General features: G+C 37.1%; 3 protein-coding genes across 3 annotated transcripts in view; all 3 read right to left on the bottom strand.

Moving 5' to 3' along the window:
• Positions 1 to 218: 218 nt before the first annotated feature.
• On the bottom strand, positions 219 to 4,591 carry LOC125226514. The gene is made up of 7 exons (XM_048130496.1): positions 4,495 to 4,591; positions 3,496 to 3,598; positions 2,898 to 3,010; positions 2,187 to 2,387; positions 1,275 to 1,624; positions 633 to 762; positions 219 to 239 (listed from the first exon to the last, which is right to left on the bottom strand). The coding sequence occupies exons 2-7, from the start codon at positions 3,590 to 3,592 to the stop codon at positions 219 to 221; spliced, it is 912 nt and encodes a 303-aa protein (XP_047986453.1). The 5' UTR covers positions 3,593 to 3,598; positions 4,495 to 4,591.
• A 1,688-nt stretch (positions 4,592 to 6,279) lies between these two features.
• Positions 6,280 to 9,198, bottom strand: LOC125226513. Its single transcript, XM_048130495.1, has 5 exons — positions 8,596 to 9,198; positions 8,478 to 8,520; positions 8,367 to 8,393; positions 6,536 to 7,007; positions 6,280 to 6,460 (listed from the first exon to the last, which is right to left on the bottom strand). The coding sequence occupies exons 1-5, from the start codon at positions 9,196 to 9,198 to the stop codon at positions 6,280 to 6,282; spliced, it is 1,326 nt and encodes a 441-aa protein (XP_047986452.1).
• Positions 9,199 to 11,905: 2,707 nt separating this feature from the next.
• The window catches only part of LOC125226319 (mucin-5AC), a 94,170-nt gene continuing 85,815 nt past the window's right edge, over positions 11,906 to 20,260 (bottom strand). Inside the window, exons 3-7 of the mRNA XM_048130265.1 lie at positions 17,147 to 17,213; positions 16,149 to 16,216; positions 15,177 to 15,353; positions 14,122 to 14,494; positions 11,906 to 13,662 (exon numbers count right to left, since the gene is read on the bottom strand). Coding sequence (XP_047986222.1) covers positions 12,200 to 13,662; positions 14,122 to 14,494; positions 15,177 to 15,353; positions 16,149 to 16,216; positions 17,147 to 17,213 — 2,148 coding nt within the window. The 3' untranslated portion in view covers positions 11,906 to 12,199. The remainder of the gene's footprint in view (positions 13,663 to 14,121; positions 14,495 to 15,176; positions 15,354 to 16,148; positions 16,217 to 17,146; positions 17,214 to 20,260) is intronic.

The following is a 20,260-nucleotide window of genomic DNA, read 5'->3' as shown; positions in this document are numbered from 1 at the left end:
ACTGTATTGTAAGTATAATATAGAAAACTAAGTATAAATAATAATAAGTATAGAAAACTATATATTAAATAAATTAAACTAAATTAAGAAATGACTAAGGAATAAACTACTATAAAATAAATGTACTAAAAATTAACATCAATTCGCAGATAGAAACTTTTTAACAGAATGTACCGGAAATTTTAGAATACCTATATACTGTAGACACACGTACAAGTTTATCGGTATTCAGTCTGTGTCTGAAAATAAAGAAATCTTATTAGCTAACCATAAATATTGCAATCATTAACGATTATTAAATTTGTTAGCTGATATGTAGATGGTGCAGTTTGGCTCCGTGCTTTATGTTTTTAGACTTTAAATGTCTCTCTTCTTTCACATTTCCTCTTTCACGCAATCCATCCATTGTTGTTTGGGTTTACCCCTCCCTCTCATTCATCTCTATCAATCTTTTGCCTATATGAGATTCATCCTTCCTCATTACATGACCGTACCACGTTAACCTGCTACTCTTTATTTTGTCCGTTGTGGGCGTTACCTTCAAACCTTTATTATATTATAGTCATTCCGATCCGATCCATCCTAGTTATTTACATCGTCTAAGAAATATGAATTATGTGTTGTGTACCTACTTTGTTATTAACCTTTTCAGGAACTGCTTTGATATGAGGCTGAGCGTCTGGCTTTAATTTTCTTATATACAGCTCTAACGACTCTTCTGTTTTGACAATCTCGCCGCAGTCATGTTGGCAAATATATGAACTGAAAGTTAAATATTGAACTGAAAATCCTTGTTATTTTATAGGTTATGCTTTATAGTATTTTCTCAGTGCCATAAAAGTCATCAACAAGGCAGATGGCTCGTTTCAAAAAAAAAAAAATATATTTAAGACATTGATATAAGACTGGTCTGCCAGAGTCAAAAGTGACGGTTGATCAACGAATACCACCTTTTTTGACACTGACTGATTATTACCTACCGTGCTGAAGTAACATCGTAACATAACCTCCTAAGTCCTGTGTTTTTTAAACAGCAGTAGTCATAACTGCCGTCTGTACTACACCAAGTACAAATCAAGAATAGTGCACTTTCCTCATTTAAATAATAATATGTAACATAGTTACCTAATTTTTCTTATTCTATCGTGAGGTAAAAGAAACTTAGGCAACATCGAATGACAGTGAGAACTACAGAATTGTGTGTAATATTTTGATAGATAAGACATGCCTATGGTAGACATCCATTAAATTTTACTGTAACTGACTGTACCTACCCTTGTTCAAGAGGATGTGGGATCGGTAGTCCAGGTATGCACAAGTCTTCGTATTTCAATGTGATCGATTTCTTGGCTGGAACAGCGGCTGTAGAAACAAGCTCTTGCCATAGTTTCAAATTCAGCTCAGTTTTTTCCACTTCGACTGGCGCTCCACATGACAAACATTTCTCGTCGCGTTGAATTGTTTTATTCGTTGCATAAGTCTTAAATGGCGTTGCAATTTTAAACATCTCATTTAAATCCACATCAATTTCACCAAAAACTTGCTGTATACTGTCGCTAAAGGATTTCAATTGAAGAATATCGGCACATGAGGAGCTTTTTGTAACGAAGGTGTCAATCGCATACTGAGGAAGAGAGTAGATAATGATAATATTTATGACCTTTTCCTACTCCCGAACTGTAATTCGTCATTTACAGGGTCGTGCACAGATCTTTAAAACCCTACATAAAAGTCTATTCCCCAAAGCCAGCGTCCGCCGGCTTTCCGCGCATGCGCGCAGTATCGAAAAAACTGAAAACGTATTGTTTGGCTCTGTAACCATGGCAACGCATTGTTATAACGATACTGCGCGCGTGCGCGGGAAGGCTTATGGCAGCTGAGCTGACAGTTCAAACCTTTGCGTCAAAATACAGGAAACAGTGTGAATTTCACGAAAGTTATTCAAGAAAACTATTAAAAACATGCATGGTCGTAGAAAAAGTATTGTATGCAACGGTGTTTAACTGAGTCAATAAACACTCGCGGCGTCTTTATAACAATTTTCGGCTTCGCCTAAAATTGTTACCCACGCCACTCGTCATTTTTTACCTCCTTTAAACGCCTGTTGCATAAAATACTATTCTAACACTTTAGACATTATTTATCTTATATAGTATTTTGTTTAAAACTAGGTTAAGAATCCTTACCTGCCAATCACATTCCTTTGAAAATATTTTCATATTTACATTTTGTAACACCTCTCTGTTATTTGTGGTCACAGCGCCAAATTGAGCTTGGGTTAGCAAACCGTTTATGTCCTTAAGTGTCAACTTATCACCCAATGCTTCAAACATTTGCTGACGAGTGCACTTTCGATTGCGAAGATATTCAATTTTTTTCATGATAAACTGTTAATAAATAGAGACCGTAGTTGACTTGATACAGTATACCGGTAGTGAATTTATAGTATACCTACGGGAGGCGCGAACTCTTCCGAGAGATTTAGGGACAAAACAAAAGATCCCCGTTCCGAGTCATTGCTTGTCCAACAGGTCTTCATCGCCATGCAGCGGGGTAAAGCTGCTAGCGTGATGGGGACCTTTGGACCCGGCATGACACGGAACGAGTTCCTTTAGGTAGGTATAGTACTATTTTTTTATATTTTACAATTGTAAAAAAAATTATTAGTATTATAATAAACACTCAGAAAAAAAAACTAAAAGTAAATACGAATAAATAGTATACCTTCTGCGTGCATTACGGGCCATGAGTTTGCTGTATCATACGGGTTGATTTCGTGCAATTAAATTTCTGCCTTAGTATTGGTGACACTTTGTTACTTTAGTTTTGTGACGGCGAAATGGTTAAATATGCACTAAATGTTGGATGCTTTATTATATATATTATTCATAACTTACACCCAAATCCGTCAGATACTTTTCCATATCAGTGTTCAAATCTAGTTGTATGACTCTTGTGTGGACTAAATCACTTTTGTATTCCAAAAAGACCTCAACTGTTTGTGCAACGGCTGTAAATTATTGTGTATTTAAATATTTGATTGTATATAATAATATGATGCGATTATGATAACATAAAACTGTCTAAGTAAACTGGTTAGTCAGTCTTGAAACTTAATTTCTAATTTTAACCACGTAGTCCCGACGTATCTGCACCTTACATAATATAATCGAGTTTTTAACTCTTATACCCATAAAAAACCAAATAAAAAATCGTCAAAAGCCTAACTGGGCGAGCCCCCGTACCTCAAAGAAAACTCGCTCTCAAAAAACTGAAAGCTGGTGGCTAGCCCGCGAGCCTGCCAGCCCAGTCACACACAGTTCGTACGCAGATTTACCTTCTTCTTTTTTATACGGTCTTCTACTCTAATAGTTCCATTAACAATAGAATCCTTGTTTACGACAAGATTATAAACTGTTTCAGTTATGTTTTCTGGATGGGTTGTGCGCAGTGAAATAAACCGAGTATAAAATATCACAATAAAATGTGGAATACCGGCCGCATCTTCTTTGGGAGACATCAAAGAGTCAGTGACTTTGTCCAATGCTGTTTCCAACTCGACTTGCATCAGCAGCAGGTTATCTTGGAACATAGCTACCTACAAAGTCAAACATACTTTTTAAGAAAAAAAGAAACCGTCGCCTTTCGGGTTCTGGTGAAAGCTACCTACTTGCGAATGTTGGATTATGTAGAAATGTGTAAGTATTTTTTAAAACTGCTTTTAATGCTTTAATTATTAGATGGCAACACAAATGAATATACGTATAACGTTAAGGTTTGAGGAGTTTCCTCAATTCCTCATTAATCCGATTATATTATAAGAAATCGAAGCTTGACAAACTTTGACTTGAAAACTCAATATGCTTAACAAACGTCTAAATAAATGTCACTGTTCTGAACTTAAATGCATGCTTTTCTTACAAAAATACCAAAGTCACTATGAGTGTGCCGTTCAGATTTGAGGAGTTTGGTTCTGGCCATCATCAGCAGTTCCACTGCACCAAATGTCACTGTTCTGGACGAAAGTGCATGCTGTTCTTATAAAAATACCAGTCACTATAAGCGTGCCGTTCAGATTTGAAGAGTTCCGTTCTGGCCATCATCAGTAGTTCCACTGCACCAAATGTCACTGTTCCGTACCTAAATGCATGCTGTTCCTTTAAAAACACAAAAATCACCATATGTATGCCTTTCAGATTCGAGGAGCTCCCTCGATTTCTCCAGGATCCCATCATCAGAACTGGGTTCTGAGAAAAATGGGACCAATCTGTATACATTCAATCAAAAAAAAAAAAATTTAAATATCGGTCCAGTAACGACGGAGATATCGAGGAACAAACATAAAAAATAAAAAAAAAACAAAAAACAAAAAAAAGAACATACAGACGACTTGATAACCGTCCTTCTTGAGATATATAAGGCGACGGTTAAAAATGTAAGACTATTCTTTTTACAATTACTATTACGTTACTATTAACAGTTTGAACAAATTACCTGGGTTGATATACGCTCATCGACACAAGCAGTTTCTCTTCCACATTTTTCGATTTTGTAATGCAATGCGGAGATGTCACGAAAACGTTTCTGAATTATGTTTACTCGGGTATCTGAAATTTTTTAAGTCTTTTTGCTTTGGTTTGAATAGTGTATCTTTTCGGTGGCTAAAATAATCTGAGTTAATATATGAAATGATATAATAAGCTAAAGTGAGCACGCATAGCATATAGTACATTACGATACAAGTGCGTAAAAAAGGAAGTTCGAAACGAGTGGCGATAAATTAAAACACGACCGAAGGGAGTGTTTTAAATCGACACGAGTTACGAATTTCCTTTTTGTACGTGTATCGTACGACGTTTTTCAGTACAGATGAGCCTCCGAAGTTTCGACCTGGCATATAATGAACCACTTCTCGCACTAGTGCGTAAAAAAAACACCATCTGTACTGAAAAATAAATTTTCACCGCACCAACTGCGTACAGTCGGTTCATCTTTACTTGTCCTATCATGTAAATAAACGAAACGTCAAATGTGTCGCTTAACTTCAAAACTGGGTAAATCCATTTTGCTATAAGGTTGATTATCTTTCAGATCAGATTATATTTTTTATATATTCAACCTTAAATCAGAATGGATTTACCCATATTTGAAGTTAAGCGACACAAATATGATCAAAGACAATTACTAGTGATTGGAAATGTCGATAAAATGATGTATTAACGATAATTTGTAAATAAGCGCTGCTAACGTCATCTGAGGATTTTCAATTTTACGTCACACAATATCTATGTAAAAACCCAAAATTGAATTAGGTTTCGTCGCATTTGCAACAATCCTATGTAAAAGGCTAGTACAGTATTCATTTTATACTTAGTACCTACATTAATACTACAAAAAATATACTGATAGTAAAATATTTATTGTAAAGAGGTAGGAAATAAAACGTAACAAAGTCGGTTAATTAATCTGATAAATTATTGTAATTAATTTCAACGCATTTTTTCCAAGCTATACAAACTCAATCGTTAATATCGACCGTTCATAACGATAAGTTGTCATCTCAACATTACGAGTCATAGACAATCTAGACTTCGTAATGTCAGGAGTTTTTGATGTCATCCGTTCGTAATTACAATTATTGATGAAAATCGTTTTTAGAAGTGATATTTTTCAGTGGTTTTTTGATTGATTTCAATACTTTGTGAGTTTATTTAAGTGTATAATAACATTTTCAGTTATGGTTAATGTGCAATTCCAGAGAAAAATGAGATAATGTTTTCCAGCAGTGTTTGTTTACATGATTGGACAAGTATGGTTGAACTGGGTATAAAGGCTCTCTTTCCTATTCGAAAACAAATAGCAAAATTGCATTTTATCCACAAGAGTACAAAGTAATTTCATTTAATTTTTAACTTGCTGTCTAGAGCGTGATTGCGACATCGTCGTCGGTCACACGAATATTGTAAGCTGTGGGTTATCTTATCAGACTTCAACCCACCCATTAACCCCAACCCCATTAACCCACCATTTTATATGGAATTTGACAGTTGACAGCCCACTAACCCTGAGTTAAGTGGTTGGTGCAAGTGGGCCTAAGGCTGTTAAAAGGTTAAGTAGTAGCGAACGCTTATGTACATACGTACCTCTGTCACACACACGGAGATAGAAAGAGATATTCGTTCAGATAGCTACGACGCGCCTCGCGAAAAAAATCTTAGCCAACCTTTCTGACCATCGGGAAATGAGACTTAGGTCATTTAAAGGGAAATTACTAACTCATCATAAAGTTATATAGTACTGTGTTTCTGACATTTGTTTTACACAGTCACGTCGTGGTTGAAGAAAACTAGGTAAATTACCGTTTCCTCCAAGAGCTTGACCACATCTGTCAAATTTTCCTCTGGAGATGGCTTGCTCTAACATTCTTTCTATGGCGGCTTCTGCTCGTTCCAGTTCATCCCTGAAATATTATAGCTCCCATGAATGAACGTCGATGATACAGGTAAGTATACACGAATATTTAAAAAAAACATACTTCATTTCTGGATGTGTCACGTTTGCAGGTGGTTTAGTAGGTAGTAATACTTGGCCTCCTTGACTAGATTCAAAAGCTTGACCGCCATATTGAAATGTTTGGTCTGTATCAAGAGTTCCTGGTAGCTCTGATGTTGGACCTGATTGAGGGTCCGATAGTTTAAAGCTTTTGGGTTCATTCCCCGAAGAAGGTATCTCATTTATAAGTGCTTGTAGGTCTCTCTCCGGTATTTGACTGGCAAGTTGTGTAACAATATCTAATAAACGCGCAAGTCTGTTTTCTGCTCTGTCCAGCCGTACCGAAATATTTAAAGCTGCCTTTGGATGAGTCATAGAAGTGGTTTTTGTGAGATCGTTCCATTTTGTTGTAATTCCAAACTTCTTCTCTAGCTTTCGGATTTTCGCTAGCAGGCGGTTATATTGTTCTTGGGTAACCACTGGGTTCAAAATAGCAGTTGGGTCTGTCGGGTCTCCTTCAATAATATTATTTAGGATATAATAAGGAATAAAGACAAAAATAAATGATATAAGAGACACAACATTCAATGAATTGTTTATACATACGAGTACGTTTGTTTCCTCCCGATGGCGTTAAGATGGCCGAAACTGGTTTCCCAGAAAAAAGTAATAGTTAGTTATAAGAAATATTCGCTGGATTCGATGGCATCTTGGTAGCTCAGCTCAAATGGAGGAGCACTGGGCCAGAAATCTAGTTGCCGTGGGTTTAGTCGAACAGTCGGTTTAAATAGTATCGATTGCGGAAGTTTCTGCTTAATATAACATTAATTTAACTAATGTGAACTTTGTACATCACAGAATTAGATTTAGATAGAAGAAACGAGTTCATTTATTTGTATGGCGGCCGAGCGTGTCAATATGAAGTTGTTACTGTGATTTTAAATATTAATTTAACAATTAAATAATGTGAACTTTACAAAAATTACGAAAGCTGCAATGATTAAAGACGGACAATAATATGTATTACTAGATATGATCTAATAGACATCTGTGTTGTACATAATGATTAATAATATGGTTCGGTTCGAATCGCCACTGGTGGTGTCCGTCATTTTTTCTTCGTCACTACTTTAAAAAAAACTTGTACTTTTTCTTTAGTATATATGACATCTTCGTTTTATTTCGATTTTTAATTTATATATAGTAGTGTGACTACTTGAAAAACACAAATCAAAATATTTGTTAAAATAATTTGATTTGTTCCCATAATAACGTATAGATGGCAGCACCAGTCTCTCTAGCTATATTGTAAACATGTAAAGGTTTCGTATAGGAGGTGCAAGCACCTACTGCTTGCCCTTAGAGTTGGTCAAAGACGCCTATTCTTACAAAGATGGCATATAGAAGAGAAATTTCGACGGCTTCCGCTGTGACGGTGTGGCCTAGGGGTCCATGGCGTTAGCCCGGATTGCTAAAAGATGCCGATTCGAATCCGGCCTTCGCCACTGGTGGTGTCCGTCATTTTGTGACGGTGTGGCCTGGGGGTTCATGGCGTTAGCCCGGATTGCTAAAGACGCCGGTTCGAATCCGGCCTTTGCCACTGGTGGTGTCCGTCACTTTTTCTTTAATACCTATATATGAAATAAAACTATGGAAACGGATTAAATCGCGTATAATGAATTTAAATCGTCGGGATGTATTTTAAATTCATTATAAGCGATTTAATCCGTTTCCATAGTTTTATTTCATGAGTAATTATCGCGGTAACCGAAGACAATAATACCTATATGATACCTTATTTCGATTTTTAATATGTATTACTATTTATCATATTTGTTAGAAGTAGTATTTTTTTTCCATTCGAATAAACTTACCGATGTATATTTTCTCATGTTGTGTTTCTGTAAAGATATTCAATTAATATTTTAAAGATTTTATAATAAGTTTTCCTATAACGAAAAATAACGCTGAAATGTAAGACTCACCAATGTATTCATTATCGCTGGACTTTCTATCATGATCTTCTTTCTAAAATAAGTAATGATTATATAATATTTAGTTTACAGCTTAAAATTCTATCTCAGTAATATTTGAGAGAAATACCTCTCTAATAAATAAACCGGCATATGGCATTGATCTTCTTGTGGCGTCGGTTGTTCTAGATTTGCCACTCTCACTGGAAAGTTCGTCAGATGGTGAGTAAACATTACTAGTTCTATTTCTCTCAGATGGAGTTGTTCTATCAGAATGCTTTCCTGTTTTACTTAGCTCGCTGAGAGATGTTTCACTGGAGTCTCTTTTTCGTTGAGTAGGCTTCTGCTGCTGTCGCGAAGCAGGAGACTTTTCCATCTGTACTCTTCGATGAGTGACTGCCAATATCTCATCTGAGTATTTCCTGGCTCTGAGTGGCTCAGATGGAGATGTCTCATCATATTTTCGAGCTATGAGCTGCTCAGTCCGGTATACTTGAGCAGGACGCTTAATTTGAGAATGTTTGTCACTTTTAGGCTTACGAGATCCTTTGGTGTAACGCTCCTCTAAAGACGTTTCGCTAGAACTGTCATCAGAACGCTTTCGAGCTGATTTTTTATAACTTGGTAAATTGGGACGCCTACGTGCTGCTTTACGTTTCCTTTTCTTTCCCTTAGCGTGAATTTTTATTTCAGTTACTGCAAAGGTGGATTTTATAGCGTATCTTTGCCGCATTTCGATTTTGAAGTGTCTTTTAAGTAGTTCCATGCGCCTCGCAAGAATGTACAAAACGGACCCAACCATATTAAAGTTAACTGGACAGCTGCTCTGTAAACGAAAACATATTTTTTGCTTGATTGATTTATCAATGTTAACATAAGAAAATGAAGCTTCATTATTAATAATATTATCATAGATATGATCTTTTGTTAAAAAGCGCTGGTAGCCTAGCGGTAAGTGCGTGAGGCATATGTAACTTTCGTGCGACTTTCGTTCCGGAGGTCGCGGGTTCGAACCCCGGTTCGCACCAATGAGTTTTTCGGAACTTATGTGCGAAATGTTATTTGATATTTGGCCAGTCGCTTTTCGCTGAAGGAAAAAATCGTGAGGAAACCGGACGAATTCCAATAAGGTCTAGTTACCCTTCGGGTTGGAAGGTCAGATGGCAGTCGCTTTCATAAAAACTAGTGCCTTCGCCAAATCTTGGGATTAGATGTCAAAGCGGACCCCAGGCTCCCATGAGCCGTGGCAAATGCCGGGATGACGCAAGGAGGATGATGATGACGATATGATCTTTTTTTAGCTCTTTCTTAGCTACAGCAACCTTTTCACTGGGCGAAGTAGTAAAGAAAATTAGATGCGATAAAAAAATACTTAGGTACCTCTGTTTCACCAAAAGCAGAATCGATCATTTCCCTGACAGTGTATATATTAAAGTTTGCCATGATGTATGTATATCAATATTATTTATCACAAATAAAAAACAAATATATAAACCATTTTAAGAAACTGACACTTTTATAATGTCTAAATTTTGTCTAAATTAGGTTAGTATGGCAAAAATGTCAAGTTTTCTTCTTAATTATTTTCATAGACTAATTCTATTTATTATTATCGTTGATTATTTTGCTGTCATCAAAGAGAGTAGCCTGCCAAGATTTTATTTGACCCTGAAAGAGTGTCGCTACAAACCGCTTTCATATGGCAATAATGTGCCGACGTCATACGTATTGGGGACAGCGTGTACTGGTTACCCGTTAATATTTGTAGAAAATTAAAACATGGTTTTAGAGAATCAAAATTTAAAAAGCAAGGTTTTAAGACTCGCTACTTCTTTCCGCACAGCCTAAAATCCATGAATCTTGTGCCTTAATCGAAGTCATCGATGTTTATTTTCTTTTTTCGTGGGACCTTGTTCTGCCACCAGTAGCAGTTAAGGAACGGCCTCCTTATTTCTATACATATTTTTCACGGCAGAAATGAAATGAAATGAAATGAAATGAAATTTTTTATTCGTAACATACAGTTATAAGTCAGTAAATATGTTAATTATTTATATTTGTTACAATTTGTATTGAATTAGCTAATTTATATATTTTAATATCATATTAGCGGTAAATTGAAAAAATCTTGATAATACTACAGAGCTGCAGAGCTACAGACACCTTAAATTAGAACAAAAAATATATTAGGCTAAACGCGAAACCAACAAATTAATACAGGAGAACCGCACTATAAACTGTCAGTCCCGGACTTGTCAATAACCAATTTCAGATCATTGGTATCGAAATGCTGTCGAATCCTTCATCATTTTTTGTTGTAAGTAATTTATCACGTTTAGTATAATTATTTTCATTTTTAATCATATTATTTTGGACAAAATTGCGATGAAACCGTTAGAAAATTTAAAATATTTGCTTCATGTTTACATCACTGACATTCGATGACTTTCGACAACGGGTGTCATATAGTAATCCTTGCCAGTAAAAGAAATTAGTTCAGCTGAAAATCCGCAACGCGGCGAGGGTCAAATAAAACCCTACCTATAACCCTAATATCAAATATAACCAACTAGCTTTTGCCCGCGGCTTCGCTCGCGTTGGTAAGAGACAAAAAGTAGCCTATTTCACTCTTCATCCCTTCAACTATCTCCACTTGAAAAATCACGTCAATTCGTCGCTCCGTTTTGCCGTGAAAGACGGACAAACAAACAGACTCACACACTTTCCCATTTATAATACCTATCACAAAATAAAAGTAAAATATCTGGATTTTTCGACCACAGACCTATCATTTCGCTTACTTCATCCCATGAAGATTAGAGGTATCAAAGAGGTATCTCTATTCTTCATACTTCATCCTACTTCTATGTTTTCGACCAAATACAAGCTCAATAGAGTCTGTTCAGAAAGAGAAAAGTCGTGGAATGTTTTGGACCCCATAAATTTTACTTTCCGAACAGTCTTTATGGTTTGGTTTGTTTCCTCAATTTCCCTCCTCTTTTATAATCACACTAGCTTTTGCTCGTGTTAGAAAGAGACAATAACGTAACCACAAAATTAAAATTTTGAAAAATCCCCCGACCGCGACATAGTAGACCGATTTTCATGAAACATGGCTAAGAACACTCCCGACTTACTCAGCATTCAGACAAAAAAACTAAATCCAAATCGGTTCATCCGTTCGGGAGCTACGATGCCACAGACAGACAGACAGACAGACAGACAGGCAGACAAATAGACAGACGGACAGACAGACACGTCAAACTTATACCATAGGACATTTTGGGAAACCTAGTGGATCTTCTCAGCATGATGGTCTCTGTCAGAATTGCTCACCTTTACCTTCATATTAATTCGCGTTATAGCCTATAGGGCTGCGCCAGTATGAATGTAAAGATTGTTATTTGCAGGACAATGTTCAAAATAAATAAATACGAGTATTACAGAAACACGATGTATATTTATAAAATATTTACAGATTTTCCTTTCTAATAATAGCTTAGTATATTTTGACACCATCAACTTGAATAATACATTTTTATTTACAGAAGTCGTAGATGTAGTAATAAAATATAAATATTTTAATCTAATTTAATGGTTGACCCTGTCGTAAGAGACGTAAATTATAAAGTCATTAGTTTGCGACAACATTTCACTGCGCGTTAGAATCAACTAATATTTGAACAATTTGAAATTTTTCTATCTAAATAATCTACCTAATATGAGCTAAATAGTTAGGCATGGGTCCGACAGTCAGTGGTACCCGGGGACGCGCAAGCGGGCGCTTCTAGGGGCGGCGGGGGCGGCGGCGACGCGGCGGGGGGCGATGCGCCCGCGCCTTTGCTTTGACTAGAGGTTGTCTGCGCTACAGACGACGTCGGCCTCGACACAACCACCAAACGATGATCTTGTTTGAAGTTATCAGTTTTTACCGTAACTGAGTCTTTGTTAGGCTTTCCCTCATGTTTATCATATTTTTTCCTTTCATAATGAAGAATAGCTAGCGGAGGCATAGAATGAACGTAAGCGTGTGGTTCATAGTTATCATCGACGTAATCGTTCGGGTTCCACGCTGCAGTAGTAGTGGTCGTGGGAATGGTAGTTGTCACAATGTCTGTGGTTGTAGCTCTAGACGTGATCGAAGGCTTGGTGACAACACGCTTACTAGTTGCTAATTCAGGCGACACAGTTGCGGTCGCGGGGACTGTAAATATCCGTCTCTTCTGATTCGATCTAGTCTTTCTTCGTTTTTGTAATTTTGGCACATCGAGAAAGAATGGATCGAATATAAGATCCGACTCCTTGTAGTCGTCGTAATTTATTGGCACAATTGGTTTCACTGCACTGACAACGTTGCCGACAGTGTAGTTTAATCTCTTCCCATTGCTATCGCTAACCGAAGCGCTAGCGGTGACAATTACCCGCGGTGGGCTTTTTGGTTTGTTCTGTGGCGCGTGAGGTGGTGCAACGGAACGCGCAGAGAGAGTTGATTCGCTGTCTGGTAAAACAGATTCATCGCTCCTCTTACGATCATAATAGAATGGATCAAAAGGTAAAGGCCTCTGGGCCGGCAAGGGAAGGTAAGTTTGAGGCTGTTGTTTATGCTTCACTGCCATTTCGTGCCGTTCAGATGATTGTGAAGTTGGCCCTGGGCGCAAAAGTTGATCCCGGGGGTCTAAGGTAGTAGGTCTAAACGGTTGAGGCTTCTGCACAAACGGTGCCGGTCTTGGTGCGGTACGGGAAGATTCATATTGGAAATGATCAAACTGATGAGGTGGAGCATGCGTTATGAAAACTCCATCTGCCGGGCGAAAGCTTTGGCGTTGAAATGAAATAGCTTCCGAACCGGGACCCCGGTGTCTGTAGATAAATTCTTGAGGAGATAGGAGTGAGGGGTCAGAAGTAGGTGACGCAGACGCAGACGGCGCGGAAGCGTGTGACGGAGGAGACAGCGATGACAACGGAGGGCTTTGTGAAGGATTCAAATATGATCCAGAAAGAGGCTGGTGATGAAATAGAGTAGATGGCGTGAATGTTGCAGGAGGTTGCGGTTTTCTAGTAGTAGTAGTTGTTCTTGTAGTCGTCGTTGATGTTGTGGTAGTGGTTGGAGTGTGAGTGAGTGTAGTCATTGTAGAGGGCGAATAATCGTCGTCGTAATCAGGATTTTCGCTATCGAATTCTTCGTCTTCTTGATTTTCTGAAAAAGAAATATGAGTTTATTCATTTTTGAATTTATAACCTTACAAAAAAAGAAATACCTAAGAAACGAATTCTGTACCCACTTAATACAACCCTGAAAAACAAATACACGACTTATTGATCTTACTTACTTCTGGGGCTTAGTTAATTAGTGTAAGATTAACCAGATTAACCTTTTACAATATTTTTATTTCTGAATAAGACCAAAGCGTTTCTGAATTCTGCAAGAATATGAAATAGACGACAATACAATGAATAGTGTGAGTAGGTAATATCTGTATTGGTAAGTAGTAAAAGAATTTGGGACCATGGGTTCGACTCACATGATATTACTTGTTTTTCAAGTTGAATTACTTGGAGGTCTAATCATATTTTTTTTATAATACTGTATAATATTAGGTATGTTCATCTTTAATCTTTATTTAAGGAAATAAATAAGTAGGTAATAAATACGCACCTTCATTGGCTTCTACGTGCTCAGGCGCCGTAAACCCAGAACCCGTCGGCAGATAATGATTTTTATTTTGATGCTCTTCTTTTTTCGTATCTAATACAGGGTCTTCCGTAGAATCCTCGACCTCTGCTTGGATTATATGAGTTTTATCACTTTGTGCAGGAGGCTCAGCTGCAGGAGGCGGTGCAGGACTTGCCGTCTTACTTGGTTTGGTTTGTTGATTTGTTTGTTCAGTCGTTTCTCCTTGAGGTTTCGATTGGTCTGGCTGTATTATAGGTGGTGCGAGTGTGCTCCCATATAATTCTAAATTTAAACTATAAAACTTTTCAGACTTTGTACAATCTACTTCATCCACCCGTTCACATACTCTTGTCTCCTGAAAATATATATAATATCCTTGTACTGGTATTTACAATTTATTAAAGTGTAGAATGATTTATAGATTAAATTAAATTTCATCATTTCTATAAAACAGTGCATTAACTTATTTATTACTTTTACCATAGAGGAATAAGTAAGGGAAGAGTTGTAACTCCATACATCAGTAAATGCGAGTTATTTGTATAGGCATAGTTATAGTTACATCTAGCGACAATCAAGCGTCAATCACGTGTCAAATAGCGTGAATTATCAGTACCACTTCTAGCTACTAGGTGTCAACAGCTCGTCTGTCAAAAAATTAATATTAGAACAGTTTACAACTTATATTATGTACAGCACAAGGAATTGAGAACAGAATACTGATTAATACTATTGCAATATTCGCTAAAAATTGGTGAGCATTAGACTCTTCGTTCGTCGCGACATCTATTGACAAGTAGCATTACTGATAATTTACGCTAGTTGACGCGTGATTGTCGCTAGATGTTACTATAACTATACCTATACAAATAACTCGCATTTACTGTGGAGTTACAACTCTTCCCTTAGGTATAGGATGGGGTGGGAGGAGGTTACTTAAGCTGCCCGAGACCAGAGTCAATGGAGGAATATGATTCGAGGCCCACACCCCAGCAGAGGGTAACAGGATTTAAAGAAGAAGAAGATAGGTGTGTTACCTGATCAAAGACGGTGCCGTTAAGGCAAAGGAACTTGATGTCCATGGGCTCGTCCTGCTGGCCCACGGTGCACACGTGGAACATCTGGCATGAGGTCTCGAGGTCCGCATAGTAGCCCCCGATGACCTTGCCGGCGCACGTGAAGTTCGTCTCGGGGAGGTTGTCGAAGTCCAAGTACTGGAATTGAGGGGGGTTCGTGTTAATGAGTTTTCCGTCCACTTTTTTATTATTATAAATGCATGGGGTAAAAAGGCTTGACCGGGTCCGAAACAGTACTTTGCGCGCCAAGTCAGGCATTGCTGACGTTGGGGTCAAAACCGCCAGGATGAAGTGGGACTAGGCAGGCCATGTAAATACGGCGTATGCATCGCGGTGGGCTAAGTTAGCTACGGAGTGGGTGCCAATACGCAAACGCCCGAGGGATCGGCCCGGAAAGAGATGGCGGGATGATCTGGACTCCTTTCTCAACAACTGGACGGATATAGGCTATTAAAAAAAAAAAAAAAATGGGCTTATTAGCTACTGGCGACTGACGTGGCCTAGCTTGCCCAGAAGATGCCTATTCACTCTTGTAATCTCTTCTAAGCTCTGATCTTACCTCATCAATCTCCTTGCGTTATCCTGGCATTTTGCCACTGCTCATGGGAGCCTGGGGTTTACTTTGACAACTAATCCCAAGATTTGGCGTAGGCACCAGTTTTACGAAAGCGATTGCCATCTGACCTTCCAATCAGAAGGGTAACTAGGTTTTATTGGTTCTTAAAACGTTTAATAAAACCGTTATATTTATAATAAAAACGTTTCGGTATTAGCATTCATTTGTTCTAGTAAGTCGTACTGACAATGAATAAATAAAGCGATGGATTGGAGCATCGTATGTGACCACTAGCCAGGTTTTGATATGACTGGGAACTCCGGTAGGTGTTTAAGAAGAGTGACGAATTAAACATTTAAAGCAGAAACTGTACTTACTCCTGGTTCGATGGACCTCGATATCCGAAATTCGTTTTGAAATACGTATATCAGTAGCCACAGCCATACTGAAAAAATAAAATAAAAAACATCAATGAAAAGTAGTGGCAGCAAACATAAATAATAACAAATAACCACAAAATTAAAATTTTGAAAAAATTCCGACATATTTAATCGACCGATTTTCATGAAACATGGCTAAGAACACTCTCGATTAACTCAGCATTCAAACAAAAAAAAAAACTAAATCTAAATCGGTTCATCCGTTCCGGAGCTACGATACCACAGACAGACACACACACACACACAGACAGACAGACAAACAGACAAACAGACAGACATACATACACGTCAAACTTATAACACCCCATCGTTTTTGCGTCGGGGGTTAAAAAAAAAAATTTGGATTTCCGAAAACCTATTGGATTGCTTTTAACAACACCTGGCCTAGAGTGTACCTGCCTGTACCGATGGCATCTGGGCACGAATCCCGGCAAGAGTGATTATTTTGTGTAATACGATACATGTGCGAAGAGGAAATTTGTAACTCGTCGTGTCATTTTAAATACTGAGTATCAGTCGTGTTTTAATTTATCGCCACTCGTGTCGTATTTCCTATTTTACCTTTTTGAGTAATTTTACTTGACAGTTTTTGTAAAAAAAACGCCGTGATCCTCTCCAATTGTCTCCGCATGGCCGAGCCAGCGAAGTCGAGTACGTAGTCTTGCTGTCACGAATGATGCTGGGTTCGCCCACTAGTTCCTCTATCCATACTAATCCATACTAATATTATAAATGGGAAAGTGTGTGTGTCTGTTTGTTTGTCCGTCTTTCACGGCAAAACGGAGCGACGAATTGACGTGATTTTTTAAGTGGAGATAGTTGAAGGGATGGAGAGTGACATAGGCTACTGTTTGTCTCTTTCTAACGCGAGCGAAGCCGGCAAAAGCTAGTTTTAAATAAAAATCAATAGTCCAGTTAAGAGACAAATACAATACCTTGTAGCGCCGAGGCGGAGCGCCCGACCAGCGCGCCGCCGCATGAGATCCGAGCCTGACGCCGCATCTGAAAAGTAAACAATAACACCGTTAGCAAATTTAACCCTTAAATGCATAAATTTTTATTTTAACGAGATATTAATATATGTGATAGACAATGGTTTACTGACTCTTGGAAAAAAAAAATTTAATACCGATTTTAATACTAAATCAGTGTTAGAATTTAAATAGGCTAAAACTTATTTATATAAATATATAATTATTGGTAAGTTTTGTTTGTATAAAGTTTTACTACTATTACAAAGGTACACTATTTGTGAAACCCCCATGATAAAATGTTTAAACATAAACTAATTACTAACTCCGAAAAAATCTGCCTAAATCACATACTAAAAATCGCCATCATCCTGTTTTTTCACACTTTTCCGCCATTTCATCTTTATCCTTAAATAATAAATAGTAAATTATTATATTATTTAATTTATTTAATTATTTATTAAATAATAATAAATACTGAATAATAATTAAGGTATAAATGTGATTTTGGTTAGCTACATATTGCGTCATAGGCCATCAAATATATGATGCATATTTACATCACCATGCATTTAAGGGTTTTACTTTTAGCATACATTGATACGGTATAAAACAATACTAAACGGAACAAAAGATGAGTCGCCCCATTCGCACGCGCATCACGTCTTTCGACATTTAAAATTACCTAGTCACTAAAATGATATATTCCGATAAATTCATCTCATACGAATGACGTAATGTATGTCAATTAAATTTTACAAGTTGAAAATGCTCTACTTTTACTGAGGAAGTGGTAAAAATAGGGGTGTATTGTGCAGGCGCAAGAAGATATTAATTAAATCATTTTGATGTCGTGTTCTTCAAATTTCTAATCAAAGTTCTATTGTTCTGTGTGGCAGTAATTGTTTCTTCTGCACATGTTTCTTCACAATGATATCTAACTAGCAATTGAAAGCTGAGATGTCGGACAAGCTATTATTATTTATAAGTTGAGCCCAGTTAGTAGTCTAGGTCAGAGCCGGTGGTGTTTCGATATAACAATTTTATTTAGTTTATTGAGACAAGTATATTTTAATGACACAAAGCACAAGCATTAATGTAAAGCGTTCCATTAATATAGTTTACTAGCTTTTACCCGCGGCTTCGCCCGCGTAATAAAAGTATTCATTAAGATTTTCATTTGGATCCTTAGGTTTCTCTGTAGGTATATTTATCTGCGATTATTTCGATTGCACATAATACTTTTGCTTGCAATGATTGTAGAAATATTACACATCGACCACAGCGTAGGTAATTCTATATACGCTGGGGAAACCTTTTTAAACATCCCACATAGCCCGTATTTCGACACTATGATCGGTGGGTAAAAAGTACTTTTTTCTATTATCCCTTAAATTTTTTTACATTTTGCTTATACTTATCGCAAACGTAATCTTCAAGCAAGCAAACAACGATCGTCTTAGAGCACATTGATTGTAAGAGACCGCCGACCGATTATCCGTATCCCTCTAACGATAACCATATTATCCGTATCCGTATCCGTATCCGTATCGCTATCGCTATCGCTATCGCTATCGCTATCGCTATCCCTATCCCTATCCCTATCCCTATCCCTATCCCTATCCCTATCCGTTATCAAGATGTTCAATGATTTCTTATCAAGTGCTAAAATATAAAGTTTCATGGTTTTATCTTTTAAAATTAAGAAATCCCATACAAACTTTTAACCTCTTTTTCAACCCCTTTATCCCTTTTTTCGAAATAAAAAGTAGCCTATATTCTGTCTCAGGGTCTAAAGATTGTCTGTTCCAAATTTCATCAAAATCGGTTGCGTGGTTTAAGCGGGAAAGCGTAACAGACAGACAGACATACTAGTATGGATTAGCTTTTGCCCCCGGCTTCGCTCGCGTTAAATTCGCAAAAATTGCGGAATGCTCCATACAAACATCCACCCCCATTTTAAAGTAAGTGGGGGGTTAGAAAGAGACAAAAAGTAGCCTTCAACTATCTCCACATAAAAAAATCACGTTAAATCGTCGCTCCGTTTTGCCGTACGTTAGTACTCTTTATTATACTGTGGTTCTGCCGTGAAAGACGGACAAACAAACAGACACACACACTTTCCCATTTATAATATTAGTATGTAAGTACGTATTAGCTGTCAAAAATAAATTACAATTAATCGATTCTAGAATGTTAACCGAATCGTAGACAATACTTTTCTTCATTTTCATACTATCGATTATCTTAACGCATTCCGGTACTAAGTATACAGTATGTAAACTAACGAAAACCATTTACTGTAACCCGTAAATGTCCAGGTGATACTGAGAAACTTTTACTATGGGATCAACCCCGAAATCACGAAAATATCTTCTGACAGTTTCATAGGTAGTTTTATTTTATAGTAAGTATTTCCTATGGGAGAGTAAATTTTTATTTCGCGTTTTGGGTGTTGGTCCCATAGTAAAAGTTTCTCAGTATCACCTGGACATTTACGGGTTACAGTAATGGTTTTCGTTAGTTTACATACTGTATATCTCATGCGTCAGGATTTTAAATTAATTTAGGAACCTCTGAATGAAATCCATGAGTCTCAAAATTATCTACTCATTTACACAAAATCTGTAGGTAAAAATATGTTTTGTGCACAACCAATAACATGCTCCGTATCAAGAACGCATACAAAATAATATAAATGCATAAAAATCAATTTTCTAATTCAAAATCTCCTTAGCCACCTCCTTACCAAATCTCATGTAATTGAATTTAACTGCGGACAGGTGTCTAAGTAAAATTAATGATGGTCATTAGGAATAACAAAACAAACTCGAAGTTACTTCATACAAGAGTACCAGCCTTTTTCTTTTTTTCGATACATTAGTATGATGTAACTATCATTTGTTTGGTAACACTGCATGAACCGCCTCTATTCAATTTAACAAATAGCTGATATATCATTGATGCCATAGAATAGAGAAGAGACGAGTAGTTTTGCAGCTCACACATAGTTATTGATGATATTATTTGACCTTACATTTCTATTCAGTCAAAAATTGTAAACAATCGCTAAGATGA

This window comes from Leguminivora glycinivorella, chromosome 5, assembly GCF_023078275.1.
Source record: "Leguminivora glycinivorella isolate SPB_JAAS2020 chromosome 5, LegGlyc_1.1, whole genome shotgun sequence".
NCBI classification, from domain to species: domain Eukaryota; kingdom Metazoa; phylum Arthropoda; class Insecta; order Lepidoptera; family Tortricidae; genus Leguminivora; species Leguminivora glycinivorella.
The sequence above is the reverse complement of the archived record's forward strand: the minus strand, read 5'-3'. Positions and strand labels throughout refer to the sequence as shown.